Source organism: Trematomus bernacchii, unplaced genomic scaffold (assembly GCF_902827165.1).
Source record: "Trematomus bernacchii unplaced genomic scaffold, fTreBer1.1, whole genome shotgun sequence".
Lineage (NCBI taxonomy): Eukaryota > Metazoa > Chordata > Actinopteri > Perciformes > Nototheniidae > Trematomus > Trematomus bernacchii.
This window is the reverse complement of record NW_022987641.1, coordinates 957,157-979,539: the sequence shown is the minus strand read 5'-3', so window position 1 is coordinate 979,539 and position 22,383 is coordinate 957,157. Positions and strand designations below refer to the sequence as shown.

Here is a 22,383-nt window from a genome sequence, read left to right as displayed (position 1 = left end):
CTGTAGGAACCAAATTTGGATAATAATTTAATAAATACAAAAATATATCATTTTGTATCACTGTTACAATTATTGTGGGTATTGTATCTGCCTGGCTCAGCGACCTCTTCTTGACAAGGTGTTAATTTCATACAATACAAGAGAGGTTTGCTTTTTGTGCACATGTTAACACGTTTTATATCATGTGATTGTGTGTGTCAGGATGTTTGTGGTGCAACAGATACCAGACAGCAACCTGTTGATGCTGGTGGTGCAGGCGGACTGTGACTGCTCCAAACAGTACCCACCCATCACCATGGAGCCCAAGGAAGTCAAATATATCCTTTGATTTGTTGCTATTCATGGAGTATGCTGCTAGTGCTGCCCTTTGTCTTCCTATTTCTCCCAAATGAATTCCATTTGTAATGCAGTCCCTGTTGCTCTGGAGAGGGCGAGATGACAACAAACAGGAATCTCTAATGTTGTAACTAATCCAGGATCTTTAAGCTCCCACACAGTGATCATTTTATTTGTTTTCCATAATCTCCCCTTGCACCAAACTTTAATTCTGGAAATTGTGTATGCCTGCTGTGGTACATATATAGAATTGTTTTTTACTAGATTAATATAAAAAAAGAGGTTTCTCTGAATCTAGTCTTTAGGGCGGTGGCTCAGTGCCAAGAAAGTACTTTCCGTGGAGAATCCTTTTGTGTTGCTGCTGTTGCTCCTTGACTCCACTGCACATAATGCCTCAGTGAAGTGTGACAGGATGAGGTCCCAGAAGATCCGCCGCCGCCCCGAGTCCTGCCACGCCTACCACCCCCAGGTCAGCTTCTCATTGGTCCATACGTTCATTGTGTCATAACCTCCTCATAATGTTTTACTGCAATATCTTCTGTGCATCAAACACATTTCTAATTAGGAGAGTGCCTTTTTGTTTTTTGTCCTGGCGTCTGTATATCTGCTATTTGATTTTGCTTGATTGCATTGAAACTGGTTTGGAATGGCTTTAGTCTTGGCAGGGACACAAAGTGAAATCACGTTCTGTTTGTTTCTGCAGGAGAACGCCAATGACTGTGGAGGAGCTTCTGTTATATCTCTCTCTGCATCTCTCTTCCTCGCCTGCCTCTCCTTCTCCACACGTGTCTCCTGATGATGGACAACTTTGCTGTTTCAACTCAATTTCTCATATAAACGAGGAGATTGGAATGAATCAGGATCAGTGTTTGGACACTGGACACATCAAGTGGGTTAAAAAAAAAAAAACGTTCTACCCATGACGACCACAATAGTCTCTACTGACGGACCTTTGATGTGTTTTTTTAAGCATTTATTGGTTAACTCATGGAAAGTATACATCTGAACTGAAAACTGCAACAAAAAAAAGCAAGTTATAGGCCGTTGTTGCCGTGGATACTTTTCCATTAGTTGCTTTCTCATACACCATGTTGCATCTCAAAATGAAAGAGGGACTAAAGAGATGCAGGTGGCAGCTATGACCTGAATTGATAAAAGAGGATTACGAGTCACATGATGCAACAGAAGAAAGTCCAGGGGGGAATATATTAATCATTTTTCATATTCCACTGAACTGAATATTGCAGTACATGCATATTATATATGCAGCTGCAAGCATGTGCAACTGGAGAACTTTATCCCCTGAAAGCTTCATATTCTGACTATGTTTTAAACATTGAATGAGAGACAGGAGAGAAGGGCTACAGCCATATGTGGAAAACATTGTTGTTTAACATCAGTGTTGCTGCTGAAAGTCAGATTAGAGGAGGGTGTTTACAGTATAGGTTTCTCTAAATCTAATCTCAAAGGGCGATGGTTCAGTGCCAAGAAAGTACCTGCAGTGGAGTTGATAAAAATTATCAAAAAGTATGGGACGTCACTTCACTATCTTGTTTGTTTTTTTAAACTTGGATTACATCCAAAAAAATGTTTCTGTGACATATCTTTGGAAAAAAATGTCCTTGCCTTTATGTTTTTATCAGCTGTGTCTTTCTGTTTGTTTGTAATTATGTTTGGCTGGAGACCACTGTGGAACTCACAGGATGTAGATCTACAATCAAAAAGGATAACAAAAAGATGGATTGTTTTTTAGATAAATACATGCAATGAAATGGATTCAAGGCAAAACTGGAAGGAAGATGCAGTTGTACCAGAGCATCAGTGTTTCCTTTTTTTATGCTGTTGACTATGCATTTACTGGACTGGGTTTTTTCAGATGCTTTACCTGTGTCCCAAGGTCATGCATTTGCTTCTAAGCCCTTGGACTATACAACAATATAATTGTATAACTTCATGATTAAATAAAAAATGCTCTCAGTTTGGGAAACAAGTTTATATTATGAACAAATTAAAATGTGAAATGTTCATATGAGTAATCGCAATGTACATTAACAGGGTGCATTTCTTTGCATTGGGTATTTTTGTATTTGCTTGTGTTTCATATTCTGAACTTCAGCATTTCATTGTGTTTTGGGCTGTGAGTGTCCCTGTAGCATTTTCTATGGTATTTCTGAATCATCTTACGAAGCATGTCTTTAAGTTGAGCTTACTCTGATGACAAAATTGCCTGAGAATTTGCCTGTTTGTGAAAAGGCTCTGATACATATTGTGTGTGAATGTGCAGCATTGCAATGTTGCGTCTCGCTGAGATTTTATGAGTATTTTTTTCATGTGTCTCATTTTTGTTTGGAATTTTACTATACCGTATTCTATATTGTATGGTTGACATGTGTACAAGTTGTGTGTTGACTGAAGTCATGATTTGAACCAAGTAAAATAAATTATCCATGTTTTTCTATCGTATTTGTCACCAGTTTGTTGTTGTTTTTTGCTTGTCAGTGACTAATGACCCTAACATAATACAGATGCTAACAATACCAGACTAAAACAATCAGTACTTTACCAATACTCAAAGGGGTTATATCATACATATATTATATTGAAGTTGAATATCTAGAGTGGCGATGTGAGCTCTTGTAATCAAATCAGCTTTCATATTGCACTAGCAACATGAATAATCCAAAGGTTTGAAATCATATCTGCAACTACACAATACTGTCTTGAGACACGGTTGCTGTGTAATGCTTTTCAAAAAAAGAGTATAGGAAGTGTGATGGTTGTCAATCTGAGCTTGTCTCGGAATCTTAATCCAGTATTACTTCATGTTTTGATTTAATATACTAGATGATAATGCTGAATATTACAAACGACTAATAGTCAGTAGCATCCTCCAGTACTGGTTCAAGCATGTAAAAAGTATACAAAAAAAATATTTGTTAGAAATAGTTTATAAATAGTTGGCGATGATTAAAACATATCTATTGTCAAGTCAAAATGTAGATATAAATTAAACATATAACATTTTATGTATACATTTTTACAAAAGACACTTTTTGTCCTAGGCAACTAACAATGCAATTGTACTTATAAATCACATTATTTGTCTGATTGGGCTTTACAAGCTTTACATCGTACGAGGAAAATCTCCCCAAAGAAGCCCAACAATTTAAGGGAAACATAAAAGAAACCTAAGGGTTGGCAACACATAAATCCCTCAGATTCAAAGAAGTCCATCAAAGATTCAAATTTGAAGTTTTTACTTTAAAACGAGAAGAATAGTTGATCTGGTCTTTTTTGACAGGCAAGTCAGCCTCTACCTTAGGGTATAATGACTAGATAAACAGGGTTTGGAGGGTAACTTATACTACTAAAAGAAGTAACCACAAAGCGATATTTAACTGAAAATACTAGGGAAATGTTTACTCATAATTTCTCATCCACACTTGCCCCTGCTAACATCTCAGTAAATGAGCTATAGATCATTTTAATTCAAAAATTAAAAATGTTATAGATACCATTGCTCCAACTAAGGTAAAGGAAGTGATTGGCAAGAAAATATCTCCATGGAGAAAGGCCATGACCGTGAGAACAGAAAAAAGAGAGTGTCGAAAAGCTGAACGTAGGTGGCGAAAAACAAATCTCCAGGTTCACTTTGAAATCTATAAAGAGAGACTTGGCCTTTATAATTTGGAATTGAAAAACGCACGACAGTCTTTCTTCTCTGACATCATTACCAAAAACAAAAACAACGCACGTGCCTTGTTTGCTACCGTCAACAGACTAATTAACCCCCCAGTGTCAGTAGCCTCTGAATTTCTATCCACCAGGGCATGCAATGATTTTGCCTCCTTCTTCACTGACAAAATTCAGAAAATTAGACAAGCAGTCAGTGCCTCTGCATCAGGTACAGCAAATGTGTTGTCCCTGTGTCCACCTAATATCAATTCAAACACCATGACACAATTCTATCAGATTAATGGTAAAAACTTAGAGGACATTATTCAACTTCTGAAATCCTCCTCCTGCTGCCTTGATATTATTCCAACAGGATTTTTTTCAAAGATGTTTTTCATTGCATGGCCTCAGATCTACTTCATATAGTAAACACATCTCTTCACTCAGGTATTTTTCCACAGGCACTGAAAACTGCAGTCATTAAACCGCTCTTAAAAAAGAATAATCTAGATGCTTCAGTAATGAACAATTACAGGCTGCAAACCTGCCATTTCTAGGTAAAATCATTGAAAAAGTTGTATTTCAACAGTTGAGTAACTTCTTGCATTTAAATAACTGTTTGCATGTGTTCCAGTCAGGATTTCGTCCAAACCACAGCACTGAGACTGCTCTTGTAAAGGTCTTCAATGACATCCACTTAAACACAGACAGTGGCAGAACTTCAGTGTTAGTATTATTAGATCTCAGTGCTGCGTTTGATACTGTTGACCACAACATATTACTAGACCGACTCGAAAACTGGGTGGGACTTTCGGAAACAGTTCTAAATTGGTTTGAGTCCTACTTAAAGGACAGAAAAAACTTTGTTTCTATAGGTAAATACACATCTGAGTTGACAAATATGACATGTGGGTTACCTCAAGGCTCCATCTTGGGGCCTCTTCTCTTTAACATCTACATGCTACCACTGGCTCAGATAATGAAAAACAACAAAATAAGTTACCATAGCTATGCGGATGACACACAAATTTACGTAACAATTTCACCAGGAGACTATGCTCCAATTCAAACACTGAGTAAGTGCATTGAACAAATCAATGACTGGATGTGTCAGAACTTTCTCCAATTAAACAAAGATAAAACTGAGGTAATGGTTTTTGGAGCCAAGGCAGAACGTATAAAAGTTAGCGCTGAGCTTCAGTCTGCAATGTTCAAAACAACAGATAAAGCCAGAAATCTAGGTGTAGTCATGGACTCTGACCTGAGTTTCAACAGTCACATTAAAACAGTTACTAAATCAGCCTACTATCACCTAAAGAACATATCTAGGATTAAAAGACTAATGTCACAGCAGGATTTGGAAAAACTTGTCCATGCTTTTATCTTCAGTAGACTGGACTACTGTAATGGTGTCTTTACAGGTCTCACTAAAAAATCTATTAGAAAGCTGCAGCTAATTCAGAACGCCGCTGCTCGAGTCCTCACTAACACTAAGAAAGTGGATCACATCACTCCTGTTCTGAAGTCCTTACACTGGCTTCCTGTGTGTCAAAGAATAGATTTCAAAATATTGTTGCTGGTTTATAAAGCTTTGAATGATTTAGGCCCAAAATACATGTCTGATCTACTGCTAAATTATGAACCATCCAGAACTCTCAGGTCTTCAGGGACTGGTCAGCTTTCTGTCCCCAGAGTCAGAACTAAACATGGTAAAGCAGCGTTCAGTTATTATGCTCCAAATATCTGGAACAAACTCCCAGAAACCTGCAGGTCCGCTGCAACTCTTACTACTTTTAAATCCAGGCTGAAGACTTTTCTTTTTGCCGTTGCTTTTAATTGAACTATTCACATCTTGAACTGCACTGTAACTTTTATCCATGTATTTTTTCTTTTAATGTTTATTTTATTATCTTTTATTTTTAATGACTGATTTTAAATGCCATTTTCTTGATGTCTTCCATTTTTGTAAAGCACTTTGAATTGCCTTGTGTTGAAAGGTGCTATATAAATAAACTTGCATTGCCTTGCCTTGCCTTGCCTTACTAGTTACAGTAATCTCAGTATCAAAATAAAAAAGTAAAGTGACCTGAAAACTCTCCCCTACTTTTGGATTACCTCAATATCAAATGCAATGCAAATAACTAAAAGAGAAAAATAAATATCAATAAGATGTTATTTACTATGTTTATAACAATGTAACCATAGGAAAGAAGAAAGCAACATATTTCATATAACAAATGTAGTAAGTAACAGTTATAGTTTACAAATGCTGTTTAAACTTAATACATTAATCAAAAGCCAACTATATTTGAGTTGAATAAATCAGGGGTCCACCTACTGCATTAAAAAATAAAGGTGTTTAAAAATTAAAGCAGCCTGAATATAAAACGGAACATTCATTCAATACGCCTACCTATAACATATCGATCCAAATGTATTGTAATACTGTAATCCTTCAAGTCATCTCTATTTTTACTTTTTTTTTTTCATTGTAATAGAATAAAGTTACCTTTTTTGTATCCTGATTATGTAATCTCGTAACATGTAATCCGTTATTCCCCAAGCCTGTGTAGATAAAGCACTTCCCCACACTGGTGTTATCGCGTTTATATCATGTTTTTTTTTCTCAGCAGGGCTGTAGTTAGTGCAGGGGGCCAGCAGGGGCGCTAGTGGTCCCTCTCCGGCTCATTGTTTGGGTCTCAGTGTAGCTCTGCTCTGCCGGCAGAGCGAGCGACGGGTTGGAGGAAAATGGCGGACGGTGTGGATCACATCGATATCTACGCCGACGTAGAGGAGGAATTCAACCAGGTATTGAACGCGCATTGAGCACACTTCATTTTACGGTTAATTTTTCTGTATTTGTGTGTGATATTTCGTGCTTAGTCTGTTTGGGAAATGGTGTGTTCTGCTGGGTAGAGTTTCCCTCGCATACAGGCCCCCCCTCCACCATGCTGCAAGCCCGCATAATCAGATACTATTACCGCCGAGAAATGTGGAATTTGCGCTGTTGACGACATTTACCACCACGCGTGAAGCATAAAGAAAAGTACATGAAATGTGCAAATATATTGTATTTCTTCGGCTGAAGGCTAAAATCATCCTCTATCATTGTTCACAGTGTCGGGCCTCGGAATGGCTGCCTGTGGCGCGCTAGTTACGATAGCTAGCAGGCGATAGCTTTCTAACAATAATTATGTTTGGCACGTTACTTTGTGGCTCCCTTTGTGTTTTCTCAGTTCATACTAGCACATTTTAGGTTGAACCTTAATTGTTACTAGGCATTACATGTAATTTGAAAAGCATTTTATGAGACGTAACATTATGGAGTGTTAGTTTTATACTCTTAGCTTAGTGTAGCCTTAGCATCTCTGTGTCCATTGGCTGGATATGTTGTGGTCTACTCCTAACACGCCCCTTTCCTGTACACCAGAACCCAGGGGGCAATTTGTTGTTTGTTGGCCCCTTAGAGACAACTTAATCTCCTGCAAAATCTTCCCTCCATAGTGTAGGTTAATGTTGACTTGTTTGTATAAGAGATGCCCTGAGCTGTTCATGTTTACATTTGCGGAAGTCACTTTTCTGTTCAATCGTTAAACATTAGGTCAACCAGGTTGGTGCATTAGAGTTAACGTCACTTAACAGTCTTACTTCATACTGATACTCAAAGACGGAAAAGTTCACAAAGTTAGTCAAAGCATCAGTCTGAAGATTACTTATTCTATCTTGGCATGACCTCCTTAATTATTATGTCTACAAGTCCCAATCTATTTTGAGAGCATCTGCAAAACTGAAGACATTTACACAGCCACTGCTCTCCTATAACCTGTTCTACTTGTGTTCAGTTAAAAATAAACTGCACGTTGTTGTTTTCATTGTTATATGGTCACATGAATAAAAAAAGACTGAGGCGTGTTCCACATACTCCGATATAGTTTAGTGTTCAACATTAACAGCTATAAGAGGCTTAAAAAAAGATTAACTAAACTTGTTGACAGTACACAAGAGTCCTACCAGCTCTAATGGTAACAAGTTAACACACTACATTTGTTAGCATGCACACTAATACTCTGAAAATGATAATATTCCTAATTTAATATTGTTAATTTAAAACCTCTTATGGCCAGCTCTGTGCATGGTATACAAACCAACTAACTAAATGTTTGATCGGCTGGGGTAAAGATGCCTGCTTAAAAGAAATGCCTGCATTTTGGTTCAGAGTGAGAAACAAACTACCTTTCAAACATTTTTGAAAGACTTGGATATTGGAGGATACTGTCACACCACAGTCGGAAATATCCACCAACGGTGAAAAGTAGCATCTTATTTAGAGTATGCATGGCTCCATGTTAACAGCTAAGGAGGGATATTGTCTTTTTGGATTAAGGGCAGGCACTTGAGTATTTTGTGCATGAAGAAATTGGTTATTTAAGATCTGTCAGCATGTGCAGTAAACTTGAATCAGGTGCATTTCTTGCAAATTAGAAAAAACCCTCAGGATGTATTGTGCCACCAGATACTGCTGCAATCAAATAAGAAATAAAACTCACAAATGTACCCCTGCAAATTGTTAATGATGTACTGAAACGTCAAAACGATGTGATTCTATGCATTGTCTCTGATTTATATACATGGGCTGCTCATAATGTGTCACATGTTTGACTGAACTGTTACTGTCACGCTCTACAGGAAGCCGACTACCCGATCCACGACCAGATCGACCTGTATGATGATGTGATATCCCCATCAGCCAACAATGGAGATGCTCCGGAGGACCGCGACTATCTGGACACACTGCCTACACAGGGTGGCTCAGAGGGAGGGAAGAGTTCCCAACCCAATGTGGTGTACACCTACACAGGCAAAAGGATTGCCCTGTACATAGGAAACCTAACATGGGTGGGTAGAAAGCTACTTAGATATGTGATATATCCATACAAAATATTTTTTAAATGGAAGCAACTTAAAAAAAAAAGTATCATTAAAGACAGGTATTCTTGTGCCTTGACAGATGTTCACCTATACATTGTGTAACTGTGCAACATAATATAATATATAAAATGAAGCTGGTCATTACACATGATTCCAGTCATGCTAATGGCGCTCTCTTCTCTCATGCAGTGGACGACTGACGAGGACCTGACAGAAGCTATCCGGTCGGTCGGCATCACAGATGTGCTGGAGATCAAGTTCTTTGAAAACAGAGCCAATGGCCAGTCAAAAGGGTTAGGTCTTTATTATATATAATTCTTATAAACTTAATGACAACCTGCTATAGGTTTCTTATAATTACTTCTTAGAACATATTGTGTGAGTGGAGTCCAACATTTGGTGGGAGCTATTTCTTACATATTTGTTCATAGTACTTTCAAGTTCTTGTTATGAATAAAATAATTTGTAATGGGCGCTAGTATTTTAGTTTTAGACAGTTTCAATTTAGATAAAAGTCATTTCTTTATTTGATTCTGTCCAGTCCTAATTTGTGAAATTGAATTTGGGCGAAAACATTTTCCTATATATATCTTTAACTATTTCAAAAGAAAAAACAAGTCATGCATTCACTCGGATTGTGTATAACCTCCTTGGCTTTTACCATGCAGGTTTGCACTGGTGTGTGTGGGCTCGGAGTCATCTTCCAGGAAGTTGATGGAGCTGCTGTCAAAGAGGGAGCTCCATGGTCAGAATCCCATCGTCACGCCGTGCAACAAACAGTCCCTCAGCCAGTTTGAGATGCAATCACGCAAAAGTAAGTAGAATGAATGTAAAACATGAGATTGCTTTATATTTGACACTTGATGAGAATTATTTTAACATGCATGCTTGTCACCATGTATATTTAAAAGGTCCTATATTTGCAAATGCTCTAAGAAATCAAAAAATATTACGTAACATCTTGTCATTTTGCAATGCATATATTTGTTATTATTTGAAATTGATTTTAAAACTCAGTTAGCGTTATCTCCTCATTTCCAAGGTGCCCAGTCAGGCCAGATGTCCGGGGAAGGCAAAGCCGGGCCCCCTGGCGGTGGCCTTCGTGGAGGGGGTTTCCCCATGGGTCGAGGCAGAGGCAGATTCCCCGGACCACCCGGCCCTGGAGGCGACCGCTTCCCTGGTCCACCCGGACCCGGAGGACCACCTCCACATTTCCCTGGTTAGTTTGGTAACATGCCTCTCTCAGTTTGCTGCTGTTATAACATTGTGACAAGTTCATTTAGCCAATGACATTATCCTTACTTCCCTGTCTCCTAATCTCATTAGGAGATTTAAGTCGTATTTATCACGTCTTCACTGGAAAAATCACATTGTGTGTGTGTGTGTGTGTGTGTGTGTGTGTGTGTGTGTGTGTGTGTGTGTGTGTGTGTGTGTGTGTGTGTGTGTGTGTGTGTGTGTGTGTGTGTGTGTGTGTGTGTGTGTGTGTGGTGTGTGTGTGTGTGTGTGTGTGTGTGTGTGTGTGTGTGTGTGTGTGTGTGTGTGTGTGTGTGTGTGTGTGTGTGTGTGTGTGTGTGTGTGTGTGTGTGTGTGTGCACCTCTAGTTGAGCACTTCACCTCTAGTTGAGCACTTCACCTCTAGTTGAGCACTTCACCTCTAGTTGAGCACTTCACCTCTAGTTGAGCACTTCACCTCTAGTTGAGCACTTCACCTCTAGTTGAGCACTTCACCTCTAGTTGAGCAAATAATCCTTCCCTGGCTGCAATTTTTCTGCTCACTGATAATTTCCAACAACCCATTCCTTGAGAAGCAGTTTTCTCAAAGCTTTACTTGGCAAGCTACCAAACCTAAACTCCTAGCAAATCTTGGATTGGCTGCCGTTAGAAACAAAGTAGGACAGCGTGGAGGTGCCAGCCTTTTAGCTTTTTCTCTCCCATTTTTGCATCTTTTCCCACCTCTTTCACATGTCCCCTTTCGCTTAGTGGCTTGTTCCGCATGCTGCTGGGCTGAGGCAGGCCTTTGGTTATTGAGGGGAAGGGTATGAAGGAAAAAGTTGTGATTGGTTTGCTTTCTTCCCCATTAGGCTCGGGAATGAGACCAGATCTGATTAGGCACCAAGATGGCCCTCTGATGGATATGAGTTTCAATCCCTTCCCGCCGGGGGGCAGGAACGGGAACTGGCGTGGCAGAGGTGACACCTCAATTCAATTGATCGATCACCTTTTTAAACCTAACCCTAATTTCTTTCCGAACTACCTTAATAGTCAAATTGCATTTAATCCTTTCGCCGAGAGTTACATTGTGTTTGGACTAAAACATTTTATAAAGTTAGAGATTTGTTTTATTATCATTTGAGGTAAGTTCAGATCAGAAATTCACAAAAAATGCTCCTGAAAAGCAAACTGAAGAGGCAGGATCCCACAGTACGTTTTTAAAGATCATCCTGCATTCTGCCTAGTCAGTCAAATTCATACTGTGAACAAAACAAATGCAGCTGACTACGGTTTGCAGGGCCCATTTGCCTTAACCTCTTAAGTCATATATTCATATTTCTGGTCTCATTTTAAAACTAGTAAGCTTAGCAATATGAATCTCTCGTAAGCAATTGGCCATTTAACAGTAAATAGCAGAGGTGGGAGTAAGTCCTACATGTGCAAGTCATGAGCAAGTCTCAAGTCTTGACCTACAAGTATCAAGCAAGTCCCAAGTCACTGGTGAGAGTCAAGCAAGTCAAGTCAAGTCATTGCTCAGGTCAAGCAAGTCAAGTCATACGAAATTCTGATGAATAAGCCCAGTTTCCGCATTTAAATCAGTTAAAAGACAGTGGTTATGAAAATGGATTCAACCCACACTATGATCTTCATTACATACACAGTTAATCATTTGAAATCTAATTTAGACCGATGACAATCATATTAGATTCATATTAACCTTAGAACTGCAGACAATATAGCTAGGACTCAATCAAAAAGTCTGTTCAAAAAGGCAGAATTCCAGGTAAGAAAATCATATATGGCATTTGCCATTACACATATTTAATTTACATTTCTGTTAACACTAGAACCGCCAACAGTGTCAGCACCTACATAGATATCATTTTCAAATCATTTAATTTGTTCCTCTTCATAATTTCCTTATAAACTAAGTAGGACGATTTAAAACTCAGTTCATTGGGTTAATTTAGAAATTGCTTCAGTTTATCATCATAACAGATCAAAAAGTTCAGATTCATTTTACAATAAATCAAGGAATGATGCACTTCTACAAACAAAAACAACATAATTAAAACATTTAAACAAACTACTAAAAGTAGATGAACTACATTATTCAACAGTTTACAGTAACTTCTGATAATAACACAGGGGAAATAAACGAGGCATCTCTTTTCCTCTCTCTCTCCCTCTCCTGACAGCCCGTCAGTATCAGGGTTAGTCAAAATGAATCCCTTGGCGGTTCTAGTGTTCATTTACCGTTTTGTGTTCTCTTTGCAATGCTTAATCGATTTGAAACCAAGTCTAATGTAGCTTAAACTTAACGTTAGCTTTCTAGCTAACACAACACATTCACGCACCTTTCTCTGTGGGGTTTTTGACGAATGAAGTTGGATGTTGTTGTGGTCGTGTCACTGATCTTTATGCTGCAGACCCTGCATACGGCTGTTCTCTTCTTATTAGCGTCATCGACAACATAATCCTTGAATCCAAACTTGACTATTTTTTGAGTAACGCTAGCCGCTGCCATGTTAACTGACACTCCTGCCGTCTAGTGGGTTGCCAGGTTTGCGCGCACGGCGCTATAATCACCCAATCACGTTTCAAAAAAACTAAACGTAATATCTCACTACAAAAACAAATGCAAATATTTAATTTTAAAAAGTCAAGTCCTTTCAAGTCATCTGTCTCAAGCTTAAGTCAAGTCTCAAGTCATGAATACCAAGTCAAAGTCAAGTCTTTTATCAATGTTAGTCAAGCAAGTCTCAAGTCAAGAAATATGCGACTCGAGTCAAGTCATGTGACTCGAGTCCCCACCTCTGGTAAATAGGGTATAGAGTAAACATAGTGATAATGAAATAGTTATTAAGTGCTGATTATTTAAATAGACAGCTCCATGCTATATAGTCAGGTAAATGTAGAATGCCAAGCCTCACAGTGCTTGGAGGTATCCATCCTAGCATAATAAAATGATATATGGCTTGTTGGTGTGAGTGTTTTATATACAGCCCTCAGGTGGCCACAAGCTCAGTTAGCCAACGTCAGACAAACTTGACTCGGTTGCTCTTGTATCTGCGGTTCTCAGAAATGCTCCATCAGCATTGACTTGACTTTAGAACCTGGATAAAATGCTTGCTTGAAACAATACAAGTGTTTCTCGTCATCTGGTTTGTTGCCATCAGATTTTATTTGCAGCATTATTGTTTTGCCTTTTGACATGTGTTGTATCCTGTAGATATGGCTTTCTCTCCCATATCTGTCTGTGTTGGTTTCCTTGATTTGAACTGCCCTATTTCAATGATTCATTCAAGGACTATTAATTGTCATTCTGCAGCACAGGGTTGCACAACCAAATGCACTAGTAGTAAATGTGTGCTACACCAGAAAAACCAGACCAATCAAATCAAATCAAGTTTTATTTATAAAAGCGATTTTTGGTCGAGCCAAAGTGCTGTACATGTAATAAAAACACATTACTACAATACATCACAGCAGTGCGTTAATTACCTGCGGGTATCTACATCAGAATAAAATAATGGAAAATACTGGATGTGGCAGGATATTAAATTCAGAGCTGGTCCAATTATATTTTCAAGTAGAAAAGTATTGGTGGTTTTAATACTAGCACACTTATTCCCCAAGCATGCACTTAATATTTGGGAGATCTCTACACAATAACCATGACAGTGTTTTCTGGATCTCACTCTGTCTCATGCCATGCGTTTTGTCCACTGTGTTCTGTTTTAGGTGGGATGCAAGGTCCACCACGTCCCCCTCCTGGTCCACCCGGACCCCCTGGTCCTCCAGGACCTCCACCTCCTGGCCAGGGTCTCCCCCCTCTCCACCCTGGTCCTCCAAATCGTGGTGACAGGCTTCTTCCCCCTGTTCTCTTCCCTGGTCAGTTTGGCCAGCCTCCCATGGGCCCCCTGCCCCCAGGCCCCCCACCTCCAGGTTACGGGCCTCCTCCTGGTCCCCCGCCACCTCAACAGGGCCCACCTCCCCCGGGACCCTTCCCTCTGCGCCCCCCAGGCCCCCTTGGGCCCCCCATGTCTTTGGCTCCACCTCCACACATGCCAGGTCCCCCACCAGGTGGACCACCACCAGCACCCCATGTCAACCCTGCCTTCTTCCCCCCACCTGGCAACAACAACATGCCCCCCAACGACAACCGAGGCCCCCCCGGACCAAACGACCCATACGGACGCCCGCCACCATATGACAGAGGGGACTACGGTCCTGGAGGCCGGTAAGAAAGGATGGTGGAGGACAGACTAATAAATATTACATATAATCGCTCGGCCTTTGTTAACAATTCATTTGTCCCACAAAGAAAGTTTTCTTTAATGATAAAATGAAGTTGCTAACTCTAAAATGTGTTGATTCACGTTGTTGCACTGGTTGCAAGATTACTGTTTTATGTAACTCTGGGACCTAACAAGTACTGTGACTTTTGTGTGAATTTGTAGGGAAATGGAGGCGTCCCGGACCCCACTGAGCGAGGCAGAGTTTGAGGAGATCATGAACAGGAACAGAGCCATCTCCTCCAGCGCAATTTCTCGAGCAGTGTCTGACGCCAGTGCAGGTGACAATTCCAATAATATAGGAATATACTTCTCATGTACTTATTTACTGTGGGTGAGCCCATATATTATATGATGCCATTAGAGAACAACTGATAGTCAATGCCACCTTCTGTGTCCTTTAGCTGACTATGGCAGTGCCATAGAGACCTTGGTGACAGCCATCAGTCTGATTAAACAGTCCAAAGTGTCGGCGGACGACCGCTGTAAGGTCCTGATCAGTTCCCTGCAGGACTGTCTCCACGGCATTGAGTCAAAAAGCTACGGTTCTGCCTCTAGGTAAGATGTTCATTTTGTGCAATTTTTATATTCAATGTGACATTATACTGAGTGTATCTAAATGTCTTCCTATTGGGAATTGGCCCTGGAAGATTTGGTATTTTAAACTTTTAAACCCTTGTGCACAGTCCAATGATGCTTCTCAATGCCAGGCGAGAACGTTCCAGGGAACGGGACCATAGCCGCTCCAGAGAAAAGAGCCGGCGTCACAAGTCTCGTAGCCGTGATAGGCATGAAGACTATTACAGAGAACGCAGCCGGGAGCGCGACCGCCATCGTGAGCGGGACAGGGACCGAGACCGCGAGAGAGAGCGCGAAAGGGAGTACCGACACCGCTAGACGATAAGAAAGGTGGGTACAACATTTCCTGTAGTATTTTGTTCTGTAATAAGCTCTCCTCTCTTTTTCATCACTACATCTTTTAGACATAACCAGACCAGTTCAGGCGCTAATAGCCTAATCTACATGGCAGAAAAAGTCTGCTTTGATTGCTCACCTCCTCTCTTCTTCATTGGAACAAAGGTTTCAGTTGAGTATGAGGCAATGATGCCTTTTTACTCATAAAATAGCATAATAAAGTTTTTGAACATTTTAGAAATATTTGAAGTCATAATTTACAGTAGAGATGGAAGCCATAGTCTATTTATTTGTCCCACTAAGAATGTATGAGAAAAGCGACTAGGAGAGATGAGGTAAGCAAGAAAGAGTCTTTTAAAACTCCTTTGATTTAAGGTAGGTATAAGGTAAGTCTGCTTTCCTCAAAATGTCCCCATTTGTATTGAAGTTTGTGACGTGAATATGGTCTTGGTCACAATATGTGTAATACACAACTACTGTAATCATCATGCTGCATTGCGCAGAAGGGTTTTGTAAGAGTTGTATCAATGCTGTGGTTCTCAGGAAGTTGACTTTATGGATGCATTGTAACCTTTTTGTCTACATGCCTTTGAGACTGGTAATCTGCAAAAAAAATGTCTGCCTCTCTTTGTGTTCTGCCATATCCATTCCAAAATAAAAGCATCATTTAATTTACTTATAAAACCGCAACAGCCGTTTTACATCTACATATTTGTCTGTGGTTGGTAAAGTTCTGTACGTGCTCTGCCTTTTTGTCAGTTCAGATAAATCAGATCCGTAGATACACTGTTGCTTATGTTAACATCCATCCAGCTCATAAAAAGAGGATTTTGATTTTGATTTTTGCCAGCCTCTTTGGCCAGTGGACCAAAAAGTAGAAGCGTTTTCTGGCTTAAATATAAAGATTTAATACTAAATTGACATTTCATTTAATGTGAGTTTAATTGAAATGTATTGTGACAGCTGAGTTGGTTTGTCAGTGTGATTGTTATAGTAGTTCCTTGACTGATTGGCAGGTTTGGCATGTCAAAGTATTCCCTACAGATTTAGCATTTTGTATCATCTGTTCAAATTGGGATGTATTTTTAGAAGAAAAAAATCCAATGTTTAATTTGTTGATGGAGCAACATATACTTGGTAAATGTTTTATTCGCGTATAACTGAGAATGTCATTTTGCTACATTTGCATGTCAGTAACATTTCCTGACATTTTACTATTGTCAAATTCAATGTCTTGTAACTTAGTGTTGCTCACCTGTGAATAATTGTACCTCAATTTAAGAAGCTGAGGTGACGTAAAAATACCTTTTTGATATCATGTTCTGACAACATAGACCTTGATACCCTGAGCACAAGTAATGTGTAAAAAAATGTTTGAGTCTAGTTGAGTTGCCTGATTCACTCAAACTGAAATTTCCATTTGAATACTTCTGATATTTTTGATGTGACTTTTATGTTCATTGAAATTATTTCCATTTCGGCCGCAGTATAGTAACTGGCTTTTTGGATTATGTTCTGGGTCAGTTGCTAATAAATGTATACGGAAATATTGTTTAGGCCAATTGTCGCTTGGTGTTGAGGTTTTCAAATCATTATGTAATGTTTGTGGATGGATGCTTTCTTCCATGGCGTCTCTTGCGTGTTTAACAACATGATACTTTTGCAAAAACCTGTAGATGAAATATCTGATTTGAACGATTTTGTGTGGTCCTCTTGCCCTATACGGCAAAGCCCTTATGATGTCTGTGGTGTTGTTTAATAACCAGAGCTCATAGAGCAGACTCTAGAAGCTTCTGCATCTCAGTCGCACATCACCCCAAATAATATTTCTGATATAGAATTGATTTACTCTCGTACATAAACTACATTCACTTTTGACAACTTCAATATAGTGGACATCAGACACATTATTTATAAAATATTCCCTTTTCTGATTCTTTAAAGGAGTTTGTTTTTGTCCATTTTAACATGAAGTATTTGTACAGTTTCACAGTTGTAATAATTAAATGTAAAAACCTTTTCCTAAATGCTCTTTTAAAGCGATGCATTTGATGATAGCATTACAACATGAATGACTGCAGCCTCCTCTAACACACACGTTGTTCTCTCTGTTAGATAAGAGATCCCCAGTGGACACAGGGCTTAATCACTTCTGCTCATTTATAGATTCCACAAATGCATTGAAGTATATTTTTACCTAAATGTCTGCAGAAATCCCAGTTTGTATTCAGTCTTGATACCTTTTTTAGAGCATGGTAATTGGGGGGTAAAAAAGCGAATTTGGCCCTTTTTATCCTGATGGTAGTGTGGCTATTTGTTGTGTCCACAGATATGCTTAAACATTGTTTTATCTGTTCATATTGCCATGGGGGAATTTTCCAGGCTGACATTTTTCTCATCGTCACAAGCCTGATGTACTTGTGAAAAAAACCATATTATCCGCTCATGTTAAACCAGGGTCAAACAGAGTTTCTTTGACTATGTCAGCACTTAGTATTTATGCCCATTTAAAAAAAACAAAAGAAATAATAAAAAAAAAACACTATGCTAGTGTCACTTGCATAGGCCAAGTGACACTTGGCCTATGCACAATGTTAACATTCACCTAATTTGTCTTCAAACATTTGTAATGCTGTTTAGTTCCCCGTATACAGATCAACAAATCAGCCTTGTAGATATCACAGGGAGTAGAATTGCAAAGGTGTACATTTCTCTACACCACCATGCACTAAAACTATTTTTTGTAATGCCTGAAGCATTATTAGTATATTTAAGTATTTCTGAAGATTATTTGATATTCTAATCTATTCAATAGAACATTTGTAATGATAAATATCACATGCGTTGTGTTTTATAAAAGTTGAATCCGTTTTGATGGACGGTTTGACCCTGGTTTGGCTCTGTCCTTATTCATTTCCATGCTTTATTAGATGACACGCTGCTACACATTACATATCTTTTTCAGAGTAGAACATGTTTTAATCTTATTTTTTATATGGCAAATTATGATTTGGTCTGCTATGTAATTGGCTGTTGACAAGGTTCAGTCATGCCCCTCTCCCCTTTTATAAATAATAGTGTGACTAGGATTGACTTTGTCTTCTGTGTTAGGTATTGTCGGTTTTGTAACATGTAAAACCCTATGTACAGCAAAAAAGGAATGTTCAAGTTTCAATATACACTTCAATCTTTGGACCATGTAAATCAATCTGTTGTTTGAATTGCCTGTAAGTAAGGCTTTCCTGGTGCATAAACTAACTCTAAATTCCCCATGTAAAGTAAAAACCTTGCATTAAAAAGGCTAAATCAATTGGATTTAAATGAATAGAGTAACTAACAAATTTGACTTTCTGTATCAGAACTGTTGACGTTTCATCTGATGAATGTTACATTCCATTTGAAGTGCTTTAAGTGGACCTCTGATACATACCGTCCTCTTTGTAGTTTTGTGTTTGTATCTACAGCTCTTTTTGTCCTTTCTGTGTCTTTACTACTATATTGCTTCATTTCCGGAAACGTTGGCTGTGTCAGTGGTTCAAGTTTTCAGTGTCTAGCTTTGTATTCAATGCCTGCCATTACCATTTGGATTTAAGATAAATGTGTTCTGGGAATAGCTGTATGACAAACGTACAGCCCAGTGTTATGGGTAGTAACCAACCCTAAACATAATGCATACTAGGGATGGGAATTTGAAAGCAAATGTATATTCGAATATTCAACCCCCAAAAAAAACGGTTAACCGAAATGTACATATCCTATTAAAAAATGTGGGAAAGAATTTTTTTATTTTGAAAAATAAATAAATGCATGTTCAAATAAGTATAGAAACCAAGTCGAATTTGTCAAATGCATTGAACTGGTGATCACAGTTGACAGCTATAGGCCTACAGCTTTCATGCTTAAAACATAACTTGGTTTTTAAATGAAAGAGGGATCATACACGAACAACATAACGGGTTAGGGTAACGTAACCCTATCACAACAGAGATCAACAACCTATAACAGGGCCTATGCACAGAATGCAGCTATTCAATACTCATTCTTGTTTAAGAATATGAGCATGTCTACTCAGGGGAGAGGCGGGTGCGGAGATGATTCACAATCGGGCCAGCTGTAGAGAAGACCCTCTCAGCTGGAATTTGGGCATAAGATGAGGTTTGAGTCTGCGTGTAGGGAGGGGCAGCAGCCATATCATTAGCTAGAACTAGCTAGATCTGATGGATTTGGACATAAACACGAGTGAAGTATAACCGGACGCGAGAGAGAGAGAGAGATCAGCACCTGTAGCTCTGCCCGCTGTGCGGGACCGGTGAGCAGAGCAAAACACACATTTAGACCTAACACATTTAGCTATGGCACTGTCGTATACATTGAATTATTCCATTTGATCATATGTAATCAACATAGGCACCCCTCCCAAAAAAAAAATTACAATAAAAATATTCATGACTCATATTCAAATACCTGAATAATTTCGAATATTCGATTAATCGTTCCCATCCCTAATACATACCAATGAATAATTTAGAAGTTGTTGAAAGGGGAGGGGGCAAGTCTTGGAAAACCACTGGGGATTGGAGAATTTATTTCAGAAATGTACCAGAATCTTTGCAAATTGCACTAGGCATACAGTATGCTACACAAAACCGAAAATATGCTGCACTATGCAGGAGTGACCCTGTACAGCCAGGAGTCTAGTTAAATCCTGTCTTAGCCCTTTCTATCAACATATTCCCTCTATCCATTGATCTGAAATGTAGTGTACATTATAGTCGTGCTTTGTGTAACGTTCAAGCATCTATATATTCATTTACACAAACACATTTATGTAATACACATTTTTAATCCATGTCTCCAAAACACTAATAAAGTACATTTAGGCCTGGGCTTGAAAGCATATTGTTTCATTTTCTGGTTTGTGTATATACTGATAGATTTCCTTCTTGTCCTGTTAAAGTTTGCATGACATTGTTTCTCTGTGTCTGTCCCAGGGTTGGGTGCAATACAACGTCTACAGAAGTGAATGTCCTTATATTGTATTATACAATTTATATACCCTATTTTCAGAGACCGTTTAATTGTTTTATGACCATACTGTTGTAAGAATAACAGTAAATGGACATGTGTAACTCACAGTGATGGTGAATTGCACCCAGCCCTGGTATGCACTATGTATGTGTAGTGTAGAGGTTTAATGATGAGGGGGGTAAAGTGTTCTCTGTTGGGCTGCCTCCAAACCAAACTCCACCCTTCGTTTTGGCCCCCTTTAGCTAACGAGGATCAAGGATGGATGGAAGGAAAAGGAGGAAGGATTTCATTGCGCCACCACCTCCCCGCCCTGCATGACCGGACAGGATCAAAGCACCACCTCCTCCTCCATCTCTCCTGTCCACCATACTTCTCTCTTGTCTGTTCATCTTGTCTGCCTGAATAAGAGCAGTGGATGGAAGACCCTGACCTGTGTAAGGCTATGTTATCCAAACATCTATACTCATGTTAACTAAAGATGAAAGAAAAGAAACTTTCCTGACGGTTCTTTTATTTTTATGATGTTTTATTTGACAAGAAAATGACTGTGATGCTTTTTTTTGTTGCAAAGAAACGATAAAATGGCCCACCGATCCCTTACTAGAAGACACAAACATCACATCCCGTTTGCTTTTTATTTTCCCTTGGCTCGCTGTACTGTGTACATTCAGTTTAGAGATCATTTTTATAGGGTACATATTTGATGTGTTCTCCCCTCCCCCTCCTCTCATTCTCATGTATTTTTTTTGTTGTTAGAATGTTTGTAAATGTCTCTCTGCTTTTGATTAAAAACTAGATGGTGTTGTAATAAAAAATGTTTACTGATGTACTCGATGCAGTTGGTGAATTCCTCTACATGTTTGGCTCATTTATATTAAATGTGTATTTTGGACTGCAAACTTCATAATGAATGTCCACCTTTTTGATTTTTTTTCTTCTGTTTTCTAGCTGTATTAGCAAGCGGCTTTATGGTTTTGGAAAAACAAATCTTTTTTTGTTGTGTTCTTTTCTCTAAATGGAAAAAACTTTTAAAAGGTAAGATGAATGTACTTTATTGCAATGTGAAATGATGTGTTGCTGGGAAGATGTGTAGACCTTAAACGGGTTGAAGCTCTAAACTATTTCAGGCAGCTCTGGTACACGCATACCTTGACCAAAAAACAAGAGGCAAATGCTGTTTACAAAGTGGTTTCTGTTGTGTCTAATCGCGCTGACTAGCTAGTGCCACGATCTCCCTATTCAAATTTGTCTTATGTTCTGATGTGAAATATGTTCTTAATCCATATAACTTCAAGCAGGGATTGTAGTAAACATGTAATTGGTGATCCTTTCAATTTTAATTCTAAATTAGATCTTCCATTTCAAGTAAATTTTGCTTTTACACAATTTTGTCCACATTTTTGTATATTCATGTGTAACACTTGGCCCTGTCACTCCACAACATAAGCAACAGATTCAGTGCAGGGTCTTTATAAGCAACTTTTTAAACATGCTGTCTGCACCATCTCACTAACGTTGTCATATGCACGCATCATGTCTTTCTTTCCAACACCCATAATGTTTGTCTTGCATTTTTGTTGGGCTGTGATTGTATACACTTTTGTGATACAGAGCTTTTAGTTGGTAGTATTAAGTAGATCGTTTAGGCCAATAAGCACTGAGGTTCATGTCTGTTTTTTACTGTCTGATCAATATTTTTAATTACAAAATATATTTGGCGTAGATATCCTGATATTTGACATTGGCCAGTCCAGTTGTTGAATTTTAGTAAATAAAAATTGGGGAAAATATATTTGTGGTGCTGCAACAGTGTTTCATCAGAGGGTTTGATATTGCTGTTTGTTCCATGTGTACTCCATAACAAAGACATGGATAAAAAGAGACTCAAACTGACATTGTTGATTAACACTGATATTGACAGCTTAGCATAACTATTTAAATGGTCAACAATAACTTTGTCTCAATCTTTTTTTATGTGTTGTCTTATTTG

The 22,383-nt window shown here is 38.8% G+C and overlaps 2 protein-coding genes across 3 annotated transcripts in view; both read left to right on the top strand.

Moving 5' to 3' along the window:
- The window catches only part of cacna2d4a (calcium channel, voltage-dependent, alpha 2/delta subunit 4a), an 87,746-nt gene extending 84,966 nt beyond the window's left edge, over nucleotides 1-2,780 (top strand). The window contains exons 38-40 of the mRNA XM_034133323.1: nucleotides 202-317; nucleotides 723-805; nucleotides 1,040-2,780. Of these exons, the coding sequence (XP_033989214.1) occupies nucleotides 202-317; nucleotides 723-805; nucleotides 1,040-1,132 (292 nt within the window). The 3' untranslated portion in view covers nucleotides 1,133-2,780. The remainder of the gene's footprint in view (nucleotides 1-201; nucleotides 318-722; nucleotides 806-1,039) is intronic.
- Nucleotides 2,781-6,695: 3,915 nt separating this feature from the next.
- Nucleotides 6,696-22,185, top strand: cpsf6 (cleavage and polyadenylation specific factor 6). 2 transcript variants are annotated; one of them, XM_034133318.1, is made up of 11 exons: nucleotides 6,696-6,819; nucleotides 8,698-8,907; nucleotides 9,130-9,233; nucleotides 9,609-9,754; nucleotides 9,983-10,159; nucleotides 11,022-11,129; nucleotides 13,897-14,395; nucleotides 14,616-14,731; nucleotides 14,855-15,008; nucleotides 15,137-15,359; nucleotides 20,636-22,185. In XM_034133318.1, the coding sequence occupies exons 1-10, from the start codon at nucleotides 6,760-6,762 to the stop codon at nucleotides 15,345-15,347; spliced, it is 1,785 nt and encodes a 594-aa protein (XP_033989209.1). In that variant the 5' UTR covers nucleotides 6,696-6,759; the 3' UTR covers nucleotides 15,348-15,359; nucleotides 20,636-22,185. The 2 variants fall into 2 exon arrangements, with proteins under 2 accessions (XP_033989209.1, XP_033989208.1); XM_034133317.1 differs by having other exon boundaries at nucleotides 9,962-10,159.
- The last annotated feature ends 198 nt before the right edge of the window (nucleotides 22,186-22,383 follow it).

Excerpts from the sequence above, each read along its gene's own strand:
- cpsf6 (XM_034133317.1), top strand. The coding sequence starts at position 6,760 with ATGGCGGACGGTGTGGATCACATCGATATCTACGCCGACGTAGAGGAG. Across the intron at positions 14,396-14,615 it reads GACTACGGTCCTGGAGGCCG|GGAAATGGAGGCGTCCCGGA; the intron begins GTAAGAAAGGAT and ends GTGAATTTGTAG. Across the intron at positions 14,732-14,854 it reads AGTGTCTGACGCCAGTGCAG|CTGACTATGGCAGTGCCATA; the intron begins GTGACAATTCCA and ends TGTGTCCTTTAG.